The sequence below is a fragment of the Erpetoichthys calabaricus genome, chromosome 3, assembly GCF_900747795.2.
Source record: "Erpetoichthys calabaricus chromosome 3, fErpCal1.3, whole genome shotgun sequence".
Taxonomy (NCBI): Eukaryota; Metazoa; Chordata; class Cladistia; order Polypteriformes; family Polypteridae; genus Erpetoichthys; species Erpetoichthys calabaricus.
The window spans coordinates 297,248,630-297,266,965 of NC_041396.2; the positions used below are offsets into that span (position 1 = coordinate 297,248,630).

General features: G+C 41.5%; 1 protein-coding gene across 3 annotated transcripts in view; it reads left to right on the forward strand.

The window, feature by feature from the left end:
• Nucleotides 1–8,627, forward strand: part of larp4ab (La ribonucleoprotein 4Ab) — a 134,760-nt gene extending 126,133 nt beyond the window's left edge. For all 3 annotated transcript variants that reach the window (XM_028825853.2, XM_028825855.2, XM_028825854.2), the window contains one exon: nt 3,968–8,627. In XM_028825853.2, coding sequence (XP_028681686.1) covers nt 3,968–4,366 — 399 coding nt within the window. In that variant the 3' untranslated portion in view covers nt 4,367–8,627. The remainder of the gene's footprint in view (nt 1–3,967) is intronic.
• The last annotated feature ends 9,709 nt before the right edge of the window (nt 8,628–18,336 follow it).

Below are 18,336 nucleotides of genomic sequence, written 5' to 3' on the forward strand. Positions count from 1 at the left end.
AAAAAAAGCACTAAAGTGTTTCAAAGAGGTCCATTTCAAATCGGTCTAAACTTATAGATGTGGATCTGCTTCTGTTTTTTTGATTTCCCCCAATGCATGTTAAAATCACCCATAGACTCTACATGATGATAATTTACAGCTAGGTCAGACAAAAGCCTGTCAAATTTAGCCAAAAACTAAATAGAGGTATAGTGGTGTTAAAATTAACACTACAATCATTGTGCTAGATTCTGAAATATATACTATGAGCATTTTGAGGAATGTGAAATCACCTCAATATTTTGTAGCAGCAAAGAGTTCCTGACATTAAATTGTTGCAAGGCCCACCTCCTCTGTGTATTTCTTTCCTTTTGCCTAAACTAAACAAGTAGTGTCAAATTTACTTCAGCAAGGTTTCACTTACATCTAAAGTAGCTTTAGTCGCAATATAACAAAGGTATAGCAACCAAGTTTTTTTTGTTTCTAAAAAACGTCATACACTCCAAAAGGGCAAGTTGGTTTTAAATTTAAACTGTGTCCTGTTTTTGGATATTTGTTTTATATTTTGCTACATAAATCAAGATTCCTCAACACTAGGATTCTGAGCTGCAGCTGCTGATGAAATGTTAGTGGGATAGAAAATGGCCTGTGGTTTAAGGTCACAAGGCTGATCATGCTCTGATTAGTTACCCAGATAATTTTGTTGCCATATTTTGTTTTACCATTACAAACCACTGTATTGTTGTAGTAAATTTCTATTTTTGGGTTTTTATTTATTTTCTTATCAAATGCCTAATAAACTAGTTCATCATGTGTAGGTTCCATTCCATGCATAGTCTGGAAGCAGCACATTTGAGACCCACTTTTACATACAGACCAGTTATTTCTGTAAGATGGACTGTCCGAGTACAGAGTCCTACTTGTCACTTCTTGGTATCAATAATTAAAATTGACTGATGAACTGGTGAGTTGTAAAATTAGATAACTGCTTAAATGTATCCACAAAAGATGGGACACAAGGACGAAGGAAATTAACTGAAGTTAAAAGCATCCTCAGTCCTCAATTGTTTCTTGGTTTTACAGTCTTTTTCACGCAGTGTTTCTATTTATGAATTTTAGTGTGATATCTGTTGTGTTCAAATGCATCCTGCACCATCTTCCTTTTTGGCAAACTGTTCAGGGCCATCGGCACTTGCAACACTAGAATCAGGGTCAGGAGGTTAATATTAAACTTTAATTATCAGCTTAAAAAGAGTACACAAAGTGAAAAATTTGGGTATGTGAACAGCTGATTTAAATAAAATTTAACGATTCACTGACTGAATGGCCTTCAAAATCCCATTTGGAATTTGTATTTTTATGTGATGGTTGATTCCTTTTGCACATAGTCTTTCAGTGACACAAAAAGTGTTCTTTGCTAAATAAGTTGACTAGACAAAGACACAGGAAGATGGCTGCCATTCCACTATCTGTTGAAGAAAGACAGTTATTTGAATGCCTGAGCTGTTCTGCAGTCCTACTGTAAGTCAAAATGTGCACTGCTTGCTTTCTGAGTTTTATCTGATTTTATCTTAGTCTGACAGACCAAGAAGTATGTGGAAGAACAATACATTTCCATTTCAACACCATGGCTTCATAGTTTGTTCTAGATCCCCACAACTCTCTGTATAAAGTGTCAGAGAATTTGAGACAGCCTAGCTAATAACTCGGTGATCTCAGGCTTCTGTTCCGACTGGTTTCACAATCTGGAAGTAATTTTCTATCTAGCTGATCTAATTTAATTAGCTTGACTTTTTTCATTTCCCCTTATTCTGTATTCAGAGAAGCACTGCAGCGTCTTATCCTTAATCCCCCTTTCTTACCCCCCGCCCATTTAAAACATTTATATGTTTCCACAGTTTTTTTTTTTAACTCTGTTAAGAATTTCAAAAACAAATGACATCTACATAGTCTCCTTCGTTTGCGATGTAATTTTCCCAGCGTTGTACCAACTTTTTAATGCCCAATTGCTACTCCTCCCACCTTCACCGTTTCCAACGAAAATATAAGTGTGGAAACTTTTTGAACATCTCATTTTTCCCAAAGCTTCACTCTCCTTTGTTCCCCTAAAATATTTTCTTCTGTCTGTTTAACCCACTAAATTGTGTCCTCCTAATAAACATTAAGCAGAGCAGACAACTAGGCACACAAGACAGAGTGCTAAAAGGGTGCAACTACTTCAGCATTATGCCCACCAGTGTGCTCATTGGTAAATAATGCAGTAAATAAGCATAACACTTGGAAAAGCAGAATTAAAATAATGATGGTAAAAGAACACAATGTTATGTGACTTCCATTAAACCAGGGTTGAATTTGAACTGTTGAATTAACCTAACAAACTGTTTGGGCTAAGTTTATTAAAAAAAAAAAAAAAAAGATTTTCCCAGAACATGTGTTGTTCCGTCATTATAACTCTTTTGCCTTAAATTACTCATATTTAGGTAAAAGCTTCATTATTTAAGGAGTTTTTTGCCTACAAGTTGTGGTTGTAGAAGCCTTTGTTCAAGCAATGGTTCAAGGTTCCAAGAATGTCATGTAGAAAATGGTTGAATTCCTGCTCTTAAATGTGCATTTATTAGCAGTGTAGGAGAAAATACAAGGCTATTGAATTGTTTAAAATTCTATTAAAAGTACAGAAAAATTACACTGTCAGTTAACACCATGGAAGCTAATTAAATTTAAACTACTACTGCTATTTTATTTACTGATGGAATTTTTTTTCTCCTCATCACCTATTCATGACTGTGAAGTTAACAGCATATTTACCAGGAAAGTTTTAAATTGTTTCAATGGCTTATCTCAAAAATAAATCATTAGAAGCATTACCAAATATATCCTTGGCACTCAATACATGCTCAAAATCTGATGCATGGTACCTCCGGTCGTCGTTCTAGAACACAATTTGGGGGAACAGAAGCTGTACTTTTTGAATCTGTCTAGTCTGTTCCTTTTACAAGGAAGACCTTTTGTGTTATGCAGTGCATTTTCATGCACACACATAATTGGTTTAAGGAGAATAATGAAATTAAGGCAGAAACCTGGTTTCTCAATAATCCGTTTTTTTAAAGTAAAATGGTAATGGTAAATGCTCTGACGCAGTTAAACAGTTCAAAAATGAGTTAAACATCATCTTTGGCCATCGTGAATTTGTTAATAAACGTGATACATTTTATAATTTGCTTTTGTGTTTTATAATTGTTTAATCAAATTGGCATTTATAGGCTTCTGTTACCAGATTGCACGCAGCAACTGAAAGCACATGTTAAGCAAATGCATGCTCAGGCTGACAGAGTGCATCGGACATGTGCAGACTACAAACTCCTTAACAGTAACCTGGTTATCAGTTTACATAAATGGATTATTTGCAAAGAAATCTTACTCTCTTAATCAGGTTTTTGGGAGGCCAGTACTCGGTTTCTCTAGTTGGAGTAAGGGTTTACATGGCATTTTAGTCATTCGGTTTCTGTAAATAATTAGGTGTTTGGAAGCACATGTAAATGTGGTAACTGAAAGCCTAAAATAACAAAGCCGTGCCCACTGTTTTTCAGCATCCAACCCTTAAATGAAATCTCAATGTCTTTGCATCTATTCCTAAATTAGTAGGTTATGGGAAACATTGTGAGCTTATTGTGGAACTGACAGTATCCCAAGGTTTAGTGTTTGGAATTGGTAAGAGGAATCGACTGAATACAAAAGTCTTTGTATATGGGTATTTTTTTGTAAATGAGTAGCTTGTATTTTAATTATCTTGTACTGTGGTACTAAGCATTTACAATTCAGCCTTAATTGCAAAGCGGAAAATTACATTAAGTGGTTGAGCTCCTCAAAGATCCATTATCTAATGAAACTTCATTAGCCTGAACAACTTTGCTGGATATACAGTATGTTGTGCCTGTGTAGAAGGTTGACTGGCCTTGTTGACTTATTTAATTATTTTGTGTTTGTGCAGGAGCCCCGCAAGCTGAGTTACGCCGAAGTTTGTCAGAGGCCACCCAAAGACCCATCACCTGCAGCTGCTCAGCCCTTGAGGGAACTGCGTACAAACACTAACCCTGCAGGCAAGACAGAAGATCCTGCTTCTAGTTCAGTAAGCATTACTGGCTCTGCCAGCATGAGTGGTGACAAACCGCTACATGGCCAGGAGAAGCCAGCAGACAGCAAGTTGGAAGGACGTTCACGGGAAACACAAGCTGGGTATCGGAGTAATGGCACCTTGCGATCTAATGCTGCTGGGCTCAAACTGCGTGAGCAGCAGCGGCGGACACCAACTGCACGCCGAGCTTCACCTCAGGGAGCTGGACGAAGGAGTGGAAAAGAGCAAAATGTCCCGCCCAGATCGCCAAAGTAAAAAAGAAAAAAAAATTTATAAAAGTAAGCACGAATGAACAATTTTTAATGGAACGTAAATTCCCTGGACTCACATCAGAGACTCATTGCTGAGGTCCTCAAGAGCCATGGGACTACAACGACTTCTCAAGTCAGATAACTTCTTATATATTATCTTACTGAGGAAACCGCCATATCATTGGCGAAATCTAGGAGGATGTCTGAATGCTGTGGAGCATCTATATATTTAGCTTTTTTCTTGTCTTTTTTTCTTTCTTTCCCTCACTCCTTCCATTTTTGTGTTGAATTCAATTTTTTTTCCCTTTGTTTTCCCCGTATTGGGAGGGAGGGTGGATTCACTTGGGGGGGAAAGAACACAGCAAGAATTGGTGATGTACAGAGCTTTAATGAAGAATGCACTCTGAGGTTTATATATAAATATGTAGAATTATAAATGAGCGCGCATCACCTTCCATGAATTACAGCATGGTGATTTTTTTTTTTTTTTTTTTTTTTAAATTGCAGTTTGGGTGGGGTGCAGAGCTTTTTAAACCAACATGCAATCAATAAATATCAGAGAAGAGACTGAAGTTCTGGTTGTTGGGTGTGGTGTATGCGCTGCTGTGCAGGCCCGCATTTGTTTGGGGGAAAAGGGCAAGGGGGACCTTGAGGATGACAGATTGCATTGAGCATCACTTGGTGTTGTGAAGCCACTGGTGAAACTGACCACTTGTGTTTTCCTCTCTCGGGCCCCCTTTTTGCTGCCACTCTTCTCCCACCTGTCCCCCACCCAATGTTTTAACTGTTTCCTTTACTTTTTATTCATCAATTTGTTTTTCGCCTTGCTGATTCTGAATGTATTTCATCGAAAATGGGTTGCGTTTACAGTTTGTCGATTTAACTTTTTTTTTTCTTTTTTTTTGGGTCTAGAATTGATTGATCTGCTTCCTTGTCTGTGCATCTTGTGCGCAAAAAAAAAAAAAAAAAAATATATATATACATATATATCTATTAATAATCATGGACCTTCTCCTCCCCCATGAATGTGGCAGGTTCCATTCAGATTTGTAGGTTAAATTTGCAGGGATTTTAAAATGAATCATAGTTTTTAATTTTTTTTTTTCTTTCTCTCTTTTTGGTCATTTACTATTTAGACATTCAGCTTGCATCAGACCAAAAAAATGTTAATGAAATAGGTTGGCCGTAGTGTGAAATATCCTGTTAAACACATTTTCAGAGCACGGCTGCATTGATGCTGGACAGTCTGAGAATATCATATGCCGTGCAGAATTGAATTTTTTTTTTTTTAATTTATGCTTAATATTTTTACAGGAGGCTGGGGTTTTGAAGTGACGTGCGAAGAACATGTGTTTAAAAAAAAAAAAAAAAAGTAGCTTGATTTGGAGAGTGTAATAAATAAGACTGGTCCCTTTTTAATGTGCTAGTTCAGTGCGACAGCACCTTTAGAAGCAATTTTAAATAACGTTACCTAAACAAAGCTGTATCTGCTAAGTGTCATTGCTTTTCTAATGGGGGCTGATTTATGTTTATGTAGTATATCCTTAGTAATTTATTTTTGTGCACCCATGCAAAAGAATTTTCTTTTAAATACACTAACATTTAAGGTGAGGTTTGTAAATGTGTATCAGTGGAATGGCGTAATGCCTGGTAATAAGTGGTTTGGATCCAAAGAGGCGTTTAGTGCTTAATGTTTTTAACATCCAGTGGCTTTGTGGATGATCATGAGGTTGAGAGAATGGACAGATCTGTGGACCACTAAACTGTATTGGATATACAATTTTCAGATTGACCATAATACTCCCAAGGCAAGGGCACAAAAAATTAAAATGAACTGGGGACTGTAAAGACCCAAACACCGCCACCATGCAAAACAGTAGGATGAACTGTGTTCGAGAGCAGTTCATAAAAATTCTGATGAAAGGATGAAAGCAGGTCTTCTGTTGTAATGTCTTTTTCCTATAGGAAGGACATGATGAGAAGTCAAAGGTAATAGATACAAGGGAGTGTAATGACCTTTCTGTTCACCCTACTGAAGATTTGTATTGGTGAAATTATTTTAATGTACCTAAACATGCCACCCTTTCATTTGAATTTGTGCATCTCTTGGAGAGTCATCAATTACTGTTTGAAGGGCCCAGGGTGCAAGTCATGCTGTTCAAGCTAGCATCGCTAGTCATGAGCAAAAGATGCTCTTCAAACCCTACCAGTACACAGGTCGTGCAAAAAGAATTGTTAGTGCTTGTGAGCACCTTGGTTACTTTAAAACCCAGAGGCAAAAGAAGGTGTAGTCTTAGATTTTTTTTCTTCTTTAAATACGCAGTATGTGTAATTTTAAATAAAATTAGACAATAAAGAACTGGACTAATGTATTGCTTTTTGTTTTGAGTCAATAATCAGAAAAAAAATCAGATAATGGAAAACACAGTGCCAAATGATTCTGGAGGATTTTGGGGACAAGGTATTTGTTCAACAGTAGTGTAGGGTTTTTAGGCTGTCTTGCAGTCTTTTTTTTTTTTTTTGGCCCAAACCTGCTCTCACCCAGATAGTGGCTCCACACTAAATACATAAAGACCTGCATGGCATTCCCAGCAGACGTTCTTTGTGCAGTGTCTAGAATTTTGGTTTATGTTTTTGAACTTCTGCCATGATCTGTTCATTAAATAGAATGAATTTAAAGGGTTTAGTTTCACCAGTATGGGGTTTTGTTTTGCCGAGGTCACATCATGACTGCATTCCAAGCTTTGTCTTGTAAAGTGTATTGTGGAGGTTCCTGGCATCTACATGAAATTGAACATGTATTGATAGGCCTCTGAAACTCGGTTCGTTGGAACCCAGAGAACAGTCTACAGGCAAAGTGCGTGCCCTCATGAATGCTGAGGTTAAGCAGACAGGCACTTGGAACAGAAAGAGGGTGCAGAGTAGAATCATCTATTAGGATTTGTATTAGACTCTGGCGAGTTATTGGTAGCATTAAGTATCTTGGGGCATGCAGCAGGTACCAGCCTTTTTAACCCATGTTACCAGCTTCTTACAGAGAATACCATTTGGTACAGTGAAGACTGATCGTCTTTAAAGAACTTAAGTTGGGATTACAATCTTTGTGTCTGCCTATCTCTCATGGGGCTGCTGTGTAGTGCCGAAAATTCTGAATGGGACTTGGCTAGGGTATGTCACCAGTCTGATTGTATAAGGTCTTATTTTGAGTGGAAATGCTAGGTCTCTTGTATTTTTCCAAATGTTGCTTTCATATAATAGCCTCTGAGGTTATATTAGACACATTGTGTATGAGAGAGATTGGCCATCTGCTTGTTTGTTCATAAAGAAGCTTTGCGGTATGTGTTTGTTCACATGCCTGTGGAGCATGTGTGGTTGACAGGCAGGCAATGAATACAAGCACCCTGTTAGCTATGACCGACTAGCCTAAAATAAAGTCCATTGCTGTCTACTCATTATGCTGCCTTTACAAGCATAGTAATGTGAAGCTTATGACTTTGGCAAGCAACTCATCTCTCAAATGACCTGACTGATGTATGATTTGAGTTTTTTTTTTTTTCTTTTGTTTTAAGTTGTATATGTTTTTGACTATGATTGTAAATGTGTTTTTCTTTTCGCCGTTGTAAGTGTGCTACATTTCTTCCCCTGCGTAGTTACTTCTCCCCATTTTCTTTAATTTGGATGCTTGCTTTTATTTATTTTTCTGTTTTCAGATTTGGGACTCGCTGACTGGCATTGGGGTAGGGGTATATATTTGTAAAGGGTTAGTCTGTTGTGTAGCAGCTGCACTGAGCCCCGACGGTCGTAGCCTTTACCTTTTTTTATGTTGATTGGCTTAACATCTCTCTGGGATGGTCATACTCGTTTTATTTTGGTACTCATCCCATGTATTTGTATTGTCAGTTTTAAAGAGGACCTGGCAATGTGATGGTTGCTTCTCAGCTGTTGATTTCTTTGACGATCAAATTGCATCAGCAACTCCAATCACTTTGCCCTTCATTGGGTCCTCCCAGGTTCCTATCCACCACTTTACATGGATTGCTTCTGTTTGCAGACACACATGAAGACTCTGTTCATTTTTTGCTGTCTTAATTTATCCCTGCCATTTAATCTGTACAGATTGTGAAACTGTAGGTCCCTGCTTTAATGTTGAATTAAGAAAAAAAAAAAAAAAGTCAACTATCCATGTGTTCTTTCTGTCATTGCCAAGGTGCTATGGATTATTGAAATAACACACAAATGCAAATAAAGCTGATCTTTAAACACCCTCCAGCTGTCCTGTTACAGGTTTATTTACATGTTGTCCTACAAAGCCTCCAAAGAATGGATGGTCAAAAGTGCTAGAAAACTCATGAAGACCAGACTTGGGTGCCAGGAGTGTCGGTAACCTTTTCGGTTTTGTTAGGATTGATGCAAACTTAGTTTTGTGCATTAAATCGTTTGAAATAACATCCTTAACCAAAGTGACTTTTTCTGCAATTGTTTTCAGAAATGAAGCTTGTGGCGGGTGAATGGAGTCAGACAGAGAAGATGATAGGAGACAATGGTAGTGTGTAAGCATTAGACAGTATACTCGGCCAACAGTGCCATTCATGTTGTGATTCAGGCTTTTCAAAAATGAATGCACAAGTTTTAATATATGCTTTCATAGGTTTTTCCTTTATTAAAATAAAATCTTACATATAAACAAAATAAGTGTACTCCTCTATCAATGTAAAGTTGGTGCAGTGCAAAACCAATCAAATTTAAATGTTACCATTTTGTTCTCTCAGTTAACATCCAACAATAAAATGCACTCTGTTCTGTGTTGTTTAACATCAATGGCTGTCCTTTTTCTTCCATGCTAAAATTCTTTACCTGACAGTCAGAAAAGACCTTTATAATGTTTGATGTTCTTATGCAAGAACTGAGAAGGTCAGCAACTCTGCATGAAGCTGAGACCTCTCCACTCTGACAATATCACCAGCAATTGAAAACGCTCACTGGGTACAGAGGTGTGATCTGAAAAGAAGGGCAAGCACTGGGAATTGGGCTGTGTTCTTTCTCCACAATGCTAGAGGAGGACTACTGTAGAGAACAATGCCAGGTATTGTTCCTTCTTATTGTAATCTACTCCTATTTCTGAATTTGGTATCCGTAAAAGATGCCCCAATGTTTTGCTGTAATCTACTACTGTATTTGGTATTAATGAAAGATGCCTCAATGTCTTGAGCGCACAGTCTCATATCTATAGCTTGTGAGACTTGGTGGTGACTGCAGCTTGCCACTCGTAGTAGTGTTAGGGTTCAACGTGAGAGCTCTTCCAACACAAGTGTTTTGTGCTTCGACAGTTCAAAGACTTTGATTTGTGCTTCCAGTGGTGCATTTCTAAGCCCCCATTTCCAGACATTTTGAGACAGTGTGGAAAATGCTAAGGAGAGATTTGTAAATTTACATTGACTTGTGTTCAAACATTGCAAAGACAGGGCACTATGTTTTACTCTCATCAACTGCATTTTTTAAACATCAATGTTTATTCTGAATTTAAGCCCTTCAGCAAATTCCAAAAAAATTGGGATCTGTCAATCAGGACTAATAATGACGTGACAAGTTGAAATAACAGGTAAAGTGAAATAGGTGAGACAATTGTGTTTTAGTATATAAGGAGCCTCCAAAGAGGATGGGTCAAGGCGTGCCAATTTGCCAGCAGAGTAGTGGTTAGTGAAGTAATCCAGCACTTTCCCCAAAGAGAAATCTGTAGGATTTGGGGCATTTCACCTTTCACAGTGCACAATGTACAGTCACTTCCAAAAGTACTGGAACAGCAAGGTTAGTTTTTGCTGTGCAGTGAAGACATTTGTGTATGAGAGCAAAAGATAAAAGATGAGACGAAAGATCAAAGTTTCATCTTTTATTCCCGCGATATGTTAAAACAACATAGAGGAGAAGACATTTTGCATCAAACCAACCAGTTTTTCAAGTGAGCACAAGTATCGGGACAGGAAAAGCTGACTGGTGTTTATTGTTCCCCAGGTATGTCATATAAGATTGATTGATTAATCAAGTAGCCTTGGATATCTTCTCTCAACTCAAGAAGACCAACATTAAGATCACGGGAGAAAACCATGAGGGGTAAACAATCGGGGGTATTTCAAAAACATTGGACAATTTGGGGGTAAAAAAGAAGGAAACCACTGGTGTACTGAGCAGTAGGAATTGAACTGGTCAGCCAACTGATGACAGACAAATGGTGATAGCAGCAAAGAAACCCTCAAAACAACAGTATGTAACATCATGAACAGCCTCCAAAAAACAGGGATGGAAATATCACAGTCCACTGTTTGATGAAAGACTTGGAGAACAATAATACAGAGCCAAATACTGCAAGATGGAAAACACTCGCCGGCAGTAATGTTCAGAAAGCAAGGTTGGGATTTGCAAAAAAAAAAAAAAAAGAGTATAGAGAGATGAGTCGCAACAGTTCTGATGAGAGAAACATTAACGTCTGCCAAAGTATGGAGAAAGAAGGGAACTGCTCATGGTCATTAACATATTGTGGTGCTTGAAAATTAGTGAATTCTCCATATTCCTGCATAAATATGACTTAAGGTAGGGATCCCCAACCCCAGTCCTGGAGGGCCGCAGTGGCTGCAGGTTTTCATTCTAACCTTTTTCTTAATTAGTGACCTGTTTTCACTGCTGACAAACTTAATTTGAATTAATTTTAATTGACTTGCTCTTGAAGAGTCCAACCCCTTAATTGTTTTTTACTTAATTAGCTGCTAAACAATGATGAGATACAAAATGAGCCAAAATAACTGGTGTCCATTATACAATATTTGAAAATAAAGAAAGGTGAAGGTCTCAGGAATGTTCATCTGCTCAGGACCACAAAACACCTGACCAGAGCTCTATGAAAAGAGAAAATCAACAATTTTAGAAATGTCTGCTATTCCACAATGAGAGCAGCAACAAGCCATGGAATTCAAGAACAAGTTTAATTAACGAGACTCTGCGCCTAATTAAGCAACTGGTTGGAGTGAAATTGGTTGGAGTTTGAGACCCTCACTTAGTTGGTCTTTTCACTGACATTTCATTTCAGTTGTGGTGCCATTTAAGGAAAGGAATCTTAAACCCCTTCTCGAACTGCCACCTTATCGTGGTGGAGGGGTTTGCGTTTTCCAATGATCCTAGGAGCTCTGTTGTCTGGGGCTTTATGCCCCTGGTAGGGCCACCCAAGGCAAACTGGTCCTAAGTGAGGGATGAGACAAAGTGCGGTTCAACAGACCTTCTATGATGAATAAAAAATCCGGACTGCGTTTTCCCTCGCCCAGACGTGGGTCACCGGGGCCCCCCCCTCTGGAGCCAGGCCTGGAGGTGGGGCTCGATGGCGAGCGCCTGGTGGCCAGGCTTGCATCCATGGGGCTCGGCCGGGCACAGCCTGAAGAGGCAACGTGGGTCCCCCTTCCCATGGTCTCACCACCTATGGGAGGGGCCAAGGAGGTCGGGTTCATTGTGAGTTGGGTGGTGGCCGAAGACCTTGGCGGTCCGATCCTTGGCTACAGAAGCTGGCTCTTGGGACGTGGAATGTCACCTCTCTGAAGGGGAAGGAGCCTGAGCTAGTGTGCGAGGTTGAGAGGTTCCGGCTAGATATAGCCAGGCTCACCTCGACGCACAGCTTGGACTCTGGACTCTCTACCACTTTGGAGTTGCCCCCGGTGAGAGGCTCCGAGCGGGTGTGGGCATACTTATTGCCCCCCGACTTGGAGCCTGTACATTGGGGTTTACCCCGGTGGACAAGAGGGTAGCCTCCCTCCGCCTTCGGGTGGGGGGGATGTGTCCTAACTGTTGTTTGTGCGTATGTTCCCGAACGGCAGTTCGGACTACCCACCCTTTTTGTAGTCCCTGGATGGGGTGCTAGAGGGCATACCTTCTGGGGACTCCCTCGTACTACTGGGAGACTTCAATGCTCACGTGGGCAATGACAGTGAGACCTGGAAGGGCGTGATTGGGAGGAATGGCCCCCCCGATCTGAACCCGAGTGGTGTTTTGTTATTGGACTTATGTGCTTGTCACGGATTGTCCATAACAAACACCATGTTCAAGCATATGGGTGTTCATATGTGCACTTGGCACCAGGACACCCTAGGCCTCAGTTCGATGATCGACTTTATGGTCGTGTCGTCGGACTTGCGGCCACACGTCTTGGACACTCGGGTGAAGAGGGGGCGGAGCTGTCAACTGATCACCACCTGGTGGTGAGTTGGCTTCGATGGTGGGGGAGGATGCCAGTCAGGCCTGGTAGGTCTGCTGGGAACGTCCGCAGTCAGAACTTCGACCACGTCCCGAGGGAGGTAGGGGACATTGAGTCTGAATGGGCCATGTTCCGTGCCTCTATTGTTGAGGTGGCTGACCGGAGCTGTGGCCGTAAGGTGGTCGGTGCCTGTCGTGGTGGCAATCCTCAAACCCATTGGTGGACCCTTTTGTCCTGTGGGACTCTGGAGGCAGCTGATAGGTTCCAGCAGGCCAAGCGGAATGCGGCTTTGGTGGTTGCTGAGGCAAAAACTCGGGTGTGGGAGGAGTTTGGGGAGGCCATGGAGAACGACTTTCAGACGGCTTTGAGGAGATTCCGGTCCACCGTCCGGCGTCTCAGGAGGGGGAAGCAGTGCAGTGTCAACACTGTATATGGTGTGGATGGTGCGCTGCTGACCTCGACTCGGGACATTGTGGGTCGGTGGGGGGAGTACTTCAAAGACCTCCTCAATCCCACTAACATGCCTTCCAATGAGGAAGCAGAGCCTGGGGACTCGGAAGTGGGCTCCCCCATCTCTGGGACTGAGGTCACCAAGGTGGTCAAAAAACTCCTTGGTGGCAGGGCCCCAGGGATGGATGAGATACGCCCAGAGTTCCTCAAGGCTCTGGATGTTGTAGAGCTGTCTTGGTTGACACGTCTCTGCAACATCGCATGGACATTGGGGACAGTGCCTCTGGATTGGCAGACTGGGGTGCTGGTCCCCCTCTTTAAGAAGGGGGACCGGAGGGTGTGTTCCAACTACAGAGGGATCACACTCCTCAGCCTCCCTGGAAAAGTCTATTCGGGGGTTCTGGAGAGGAGGGTCCGTCGGATAGTCGAACCTTGGATTCAGGAGGAACAGTGTGGTTTTCGTCCTGGTCGTGGAACGGTGGACAATACAATACAATACAGTTTATTTTTGTATAGCCCAAAATCACGCAGGAAGTGCCGCAATGGGCTTTAACAGGCCCTGCCTCTTGACAGCCCCCCAGCCTTGACTCTCTAAGAAGACAAGAAAAAACTCCCAAAAAAACCTTGTAGGGAAAAAATGGAAGAAACCTTGGGAAAGGCAGTTCAAAGAGAGACCCCTTTCCAGGTAGGTTGGGCGTGCAGTGGGTGTCAAAAGAAGGGGGTCAATACAATACAATGCAGTACACAGAACAGAACAAATCCTCAATATAGTAAGAAATAAACAATATAAATTTTAGAAGTACAGAGCAGAATTAAACAGTAGATGATATCACATAATAAGATTTGGATAATTTTAGACTCCTGGAGACCTCATCCATCAAGCTGCCTCCCCCATTTGGCCATGCCATGGCTGAAACAGCGCTGGGCCAGCCAATCCGATGAAAGGACCCCTCTTTCCCACGATTCCTGCGATCCTCCATCTGGGGTGACTTTTCCTTAGGCAGGCAAAACAACTTGGCAGGTGTGCCGTGGCACCAAGTGCCACATTTGAGTACCGAGAAGAAAAACAGAATAAGTGAGGGTTATTATACAATTATAACTGTCATGTTACTTATGTTTTAAGTGCTAATGACTGACAACAGAGATGCAGTCTGTACAGTTAATCAGCAGCTCTAGTCAGGGTGTGCTAAACTGAAGTAGTGAGTCTTCAGCCGGGATTTAAAAGCTGAGACTGAAGGGGCATCTCTTATAGTAGTAGGCAGACCACTCCACAGTTTAGGGGCCCTGTAACTAAAAGCTCGACCTCCCACTGTTATTTTATTAATCCTTGGAACCATAAGCAGACCGGCATCTTGAGATCTTAATGTGCGCTCAGGTTTGTAAGTCATGATAAGTTCAGACAAGTAAGCCGGACCTCGGCCATTTAATGCTTTATATGTTAAAAGAAGGATTTTGAAAACTGCCCTAAACTTAACCGGGAGCGAGTGTAAGGATTTAAGAACTGGAGGGTATTTTTCGTACGTGGATTACTCGCTTAGCCGGATGTAATTGTTGACGATTTGGCCTGATCCTGGATCTGTCGGTTTTTTGAAACTCTTGCTGGAAGTGTTGTCATAGCAACACATCCTAATCCTCAGACCTGCTCGGAGCAGTTTGTTCTGCATAAACAAAGATTAGTTTACACACGTGATCAGTGAAGGTGCGTGGAAGTCATCCAGTCAGGGCTTCGCTGTTCATGAATGAGCGACCAATTGATATCGGTGCGCAAATTATACGAAGAGAATTTCATATAGAGAGGGTTTTGCGCGATCGGCAAGATCCTTTATTGCCCCCGGAGGAAATTCTGTACGAAAGATACCGCTTTAGCCGAGGGGAAATATTGTACCTCAAAGATTTATTAGCTCCGTTTATTCGAAGTCGGGCTCTCACAACCACACAGACAGTAGGCATTGCTTTGAGGTTTCTTGCAAGCGGCACTTTTTTATATACTGTAGGCGATGCGGAACATCTGTCAAAGTGCAGTTTGCCAGGCAATTCGTAAAGTCTGTTTGGCTCTGAAACATTTCCTTCAGGTTTTCATAGTGTTTCTTGGACACCTGCGTGTGCAGACAATAAAAGAGGCGTTTCATGCCATTGCAGGTAGGTAACACACAGGCTAAAACACCCACAGTTCCATAAAGAATCTCACAATCAGCCTAACATTCTCATTACCAGGATTTCCAAATGTGATTGGGGCACATGGGACTGATCAGAGTGGAGTTTGATCAAACATTATTTGGAAAATGTACCTCTCCTCCTGATGAATAATCAGACACAGTGTCTTCATCAAATATTTGAGCTTCGTTAATATCTCGTTGGTCAGACACAGGTTCAAGGGATATGACATTCCCTGCAACTGACCCAACAAAAAAGAGGGCTATATGGAACATACCTATGGCACACATGGAGGACAAATACATGCAATGACCATCCTTTATCTAAAATGAAGTGACCACTGCATCCTGCCACTGGTTCTGAGGAGGAGCTTCCCCCTGGAATGCCCTCAGAAACAGGGCGATGGGCATTTTGCTGGACAGCCAACTCTTCTGCAGGGGTTAGGTCTGGACCGCGTGGACCTCCACCTGTTTTTTGCTTGTCTGCCTCCTTATTAGCTTTAAAATTAATGTTTTTTATATTATATATGATTCTTTATGTCAACAATTCTTTAAATAGTTATATACCAATATTTACCAGTTTGAAGTATATTCTTGTACTTCACTTTAACCTGTTCCCATGTTCTCCTTGTGCTCACGTTTGATCTGGAATTATGACATATTAAATAATAATTAATCTGACACACAGGAAATGAAACGCTGCATTCAGTAAGTACAATGTACACTACTTAGCGTTTAATTTTTTCGGCCACTTTTTGCCAGCCGTCTTTTCTGGTCTGGGCTGCTTTTGCAGTGTTACCCCCTGTGTATATTAAATCTTGAAATTCTTCGTGTCCTTCGAATGAAAGGTCTTGCGCCGCGTGTGTGAAAAAAAATGCGCCCGTTCTTTCGTCATTTTGTTGCAGCCTATCAAAGACTTGCTGATCATGTTTTCTAGGCTCAATATATTTGGGCTTTTCAATCAGTGTGGGCGCACGCATTCATCTCGGATGATTAGATCCAGCTCGACTAATCTAATACACGGCTGCGTTTGAAAAACCGACCTATCCTGGATGAGTGTCACTGGCATTAAATTATCCAAGATGAGGCACCTGATCTCGGATGATATAAGCGACGTACAAAAAATACCCCCCTGGAGTTATGTGTTTGTATTTTCTTGTTCTTGTAATAATTCTTGCAGCAGCATTTTGGATTAACTGGAGGCTGTATAAAGAACAGTTTGAACATCCAGTGAACACTGCATTGCAGTAGTCAATCCTACTAGAGATAAATGCATGAATTAATTTCTCAGAATCCTGTTTATTTAGAAAGCACCTTAATTTCCTAACATTTTTAAGATGGAAGAAACATGTTTTGGACAACTTTGTAATGTGAGCTTTAAGTGACATGCTAGAGTCAAAGATAACTCCTAGATTGCAGGCTGATTCAGTAAAATTAATGGGGATTCCAACTGAGTTAAATGATGACAAAATATTGTTATGATCAGCGTCATTCCCTCCAACAATTAACATCTCTGTTTTATCTGTATTTAAAGACAAGTAGTTCTCATTCTCATTCGCTAACACAACTAATTAAAGACAACATTGGAGAAACTTCATTTGATTTAAATGAAAGGTATAACTGGGTGTCATCTGCATACGAGTGAAAATTAACATTATGTTTCCTAATGATAGATCCCAGTGGAAGCATGTACAGTGAAAACAGTAAAGGTCCCAGTACTGAGCCCTGCGGGACACCATATTGAACTTCTGTGTATAATGATGGAGTCCTGTCAGCACATTTCTGTACATATTGGAATCGATTTGATAAGTAAGAACTAAACCAAGCGAGCACGGTGCCTGTAATCCCAACATCATTTTCTAGTCTGTGTAGTAAAATAGAATGGTCAATGGTGTCAAATGTAGCCTGTGTAGTCTGTGTAGTAAAATAGAGTGATCGATGATGCCAAACGCTGCACTTAAGTCCAACAACATAATTACAGTGGACTTTCCTTCATCAGAGGATATCAGAATGTCGTTTACAACCCGTGTTAGAGCTGTTTTTGTACTATGACCAGTGCAGAAACCAGATTGGAATTTCTCAAATAAATTGTAATGCGTAAGGTGTGTCTGAAGCTGACTGGCGACTACTTTTTCTAGTATTTTAGAGAGAAACAGTAAATTTGAAATAGGCCTATAATTATTTAGTATGTGTGTGTAGGTCTGACTTTTTAAGTAATGGTTTAATGACTGACACTTTTAGTGCATCAGGTACTGTGCCATGCAATAATGAACTACTGATAATGTTTAGGATAGGCGCTGCAAGAACATCCATTGCACTTTTTTTAGACCAGCTCTACACCCTTAGCAGGGTCCTGGAGGGTGCATGGGAGTTCGCCCAACCAGTCTGTGGGGGGTACTCCGGGAGTATGGGGTACCGGACCCCCTGATAAGGGCTGTTCGGTCCCTGTACGATCGTTGCCAGAGCCTGGTCCGCATTGCCGGCAGTAAGTCAAACCCGTTTCCAGTGAGAGTTGGACTCCGCCAGGGCTACCCTTTGTCACCGATTCTGTTCATAGCTTTTATAGACAGAATTTCTAGGCGCAGCCAGGGCGTTGAGGGGTTCCGGTTTGGTGGACTCAGGATTGGGTCACTGCTTTTTGCAGATGATGTTGTCCTGTTTGCTTCATCAGGCCGTGATCTTCAGCTCTCTCTGGATCGGTTCGCAGCTGAGTGTGAAGCGGCTGGGATGGGAATCGGCACCTCCAAATCCGAGACCATGGTCCTCAGCCGGAAAAGGGTGGAGTGCCCTCTCAGGGTTGGTGGCGAGATCCTGCCCCAAGTGGAGGAGTTCAAGTATCTCGGGGTCTTGTTCACGAGTGAGGGAAGAATGGAGCGTGAGATCGACCGGCAGATCGGTGCAGCATCTGCAGTAATGAGGGCGCTGCATCGGTCTGTCGTGGTGAAAAAGGAGCTGAGCCGCAAGGCAAAGCTCTCAATTTACCAGTCGATCTATGTTCCTACCCTCACCTATGGTCATGAGCTATGGGTAGTGACCGAAAGAACGAGCGGCTGAAATGAGTTTCCTCCGCAGGGTGTCTGGGCTCTCCCTTAAAGATAGGGTGAGAAGCTCAGTCATCCAGGAGGGGCTCAGAGTAGAGCC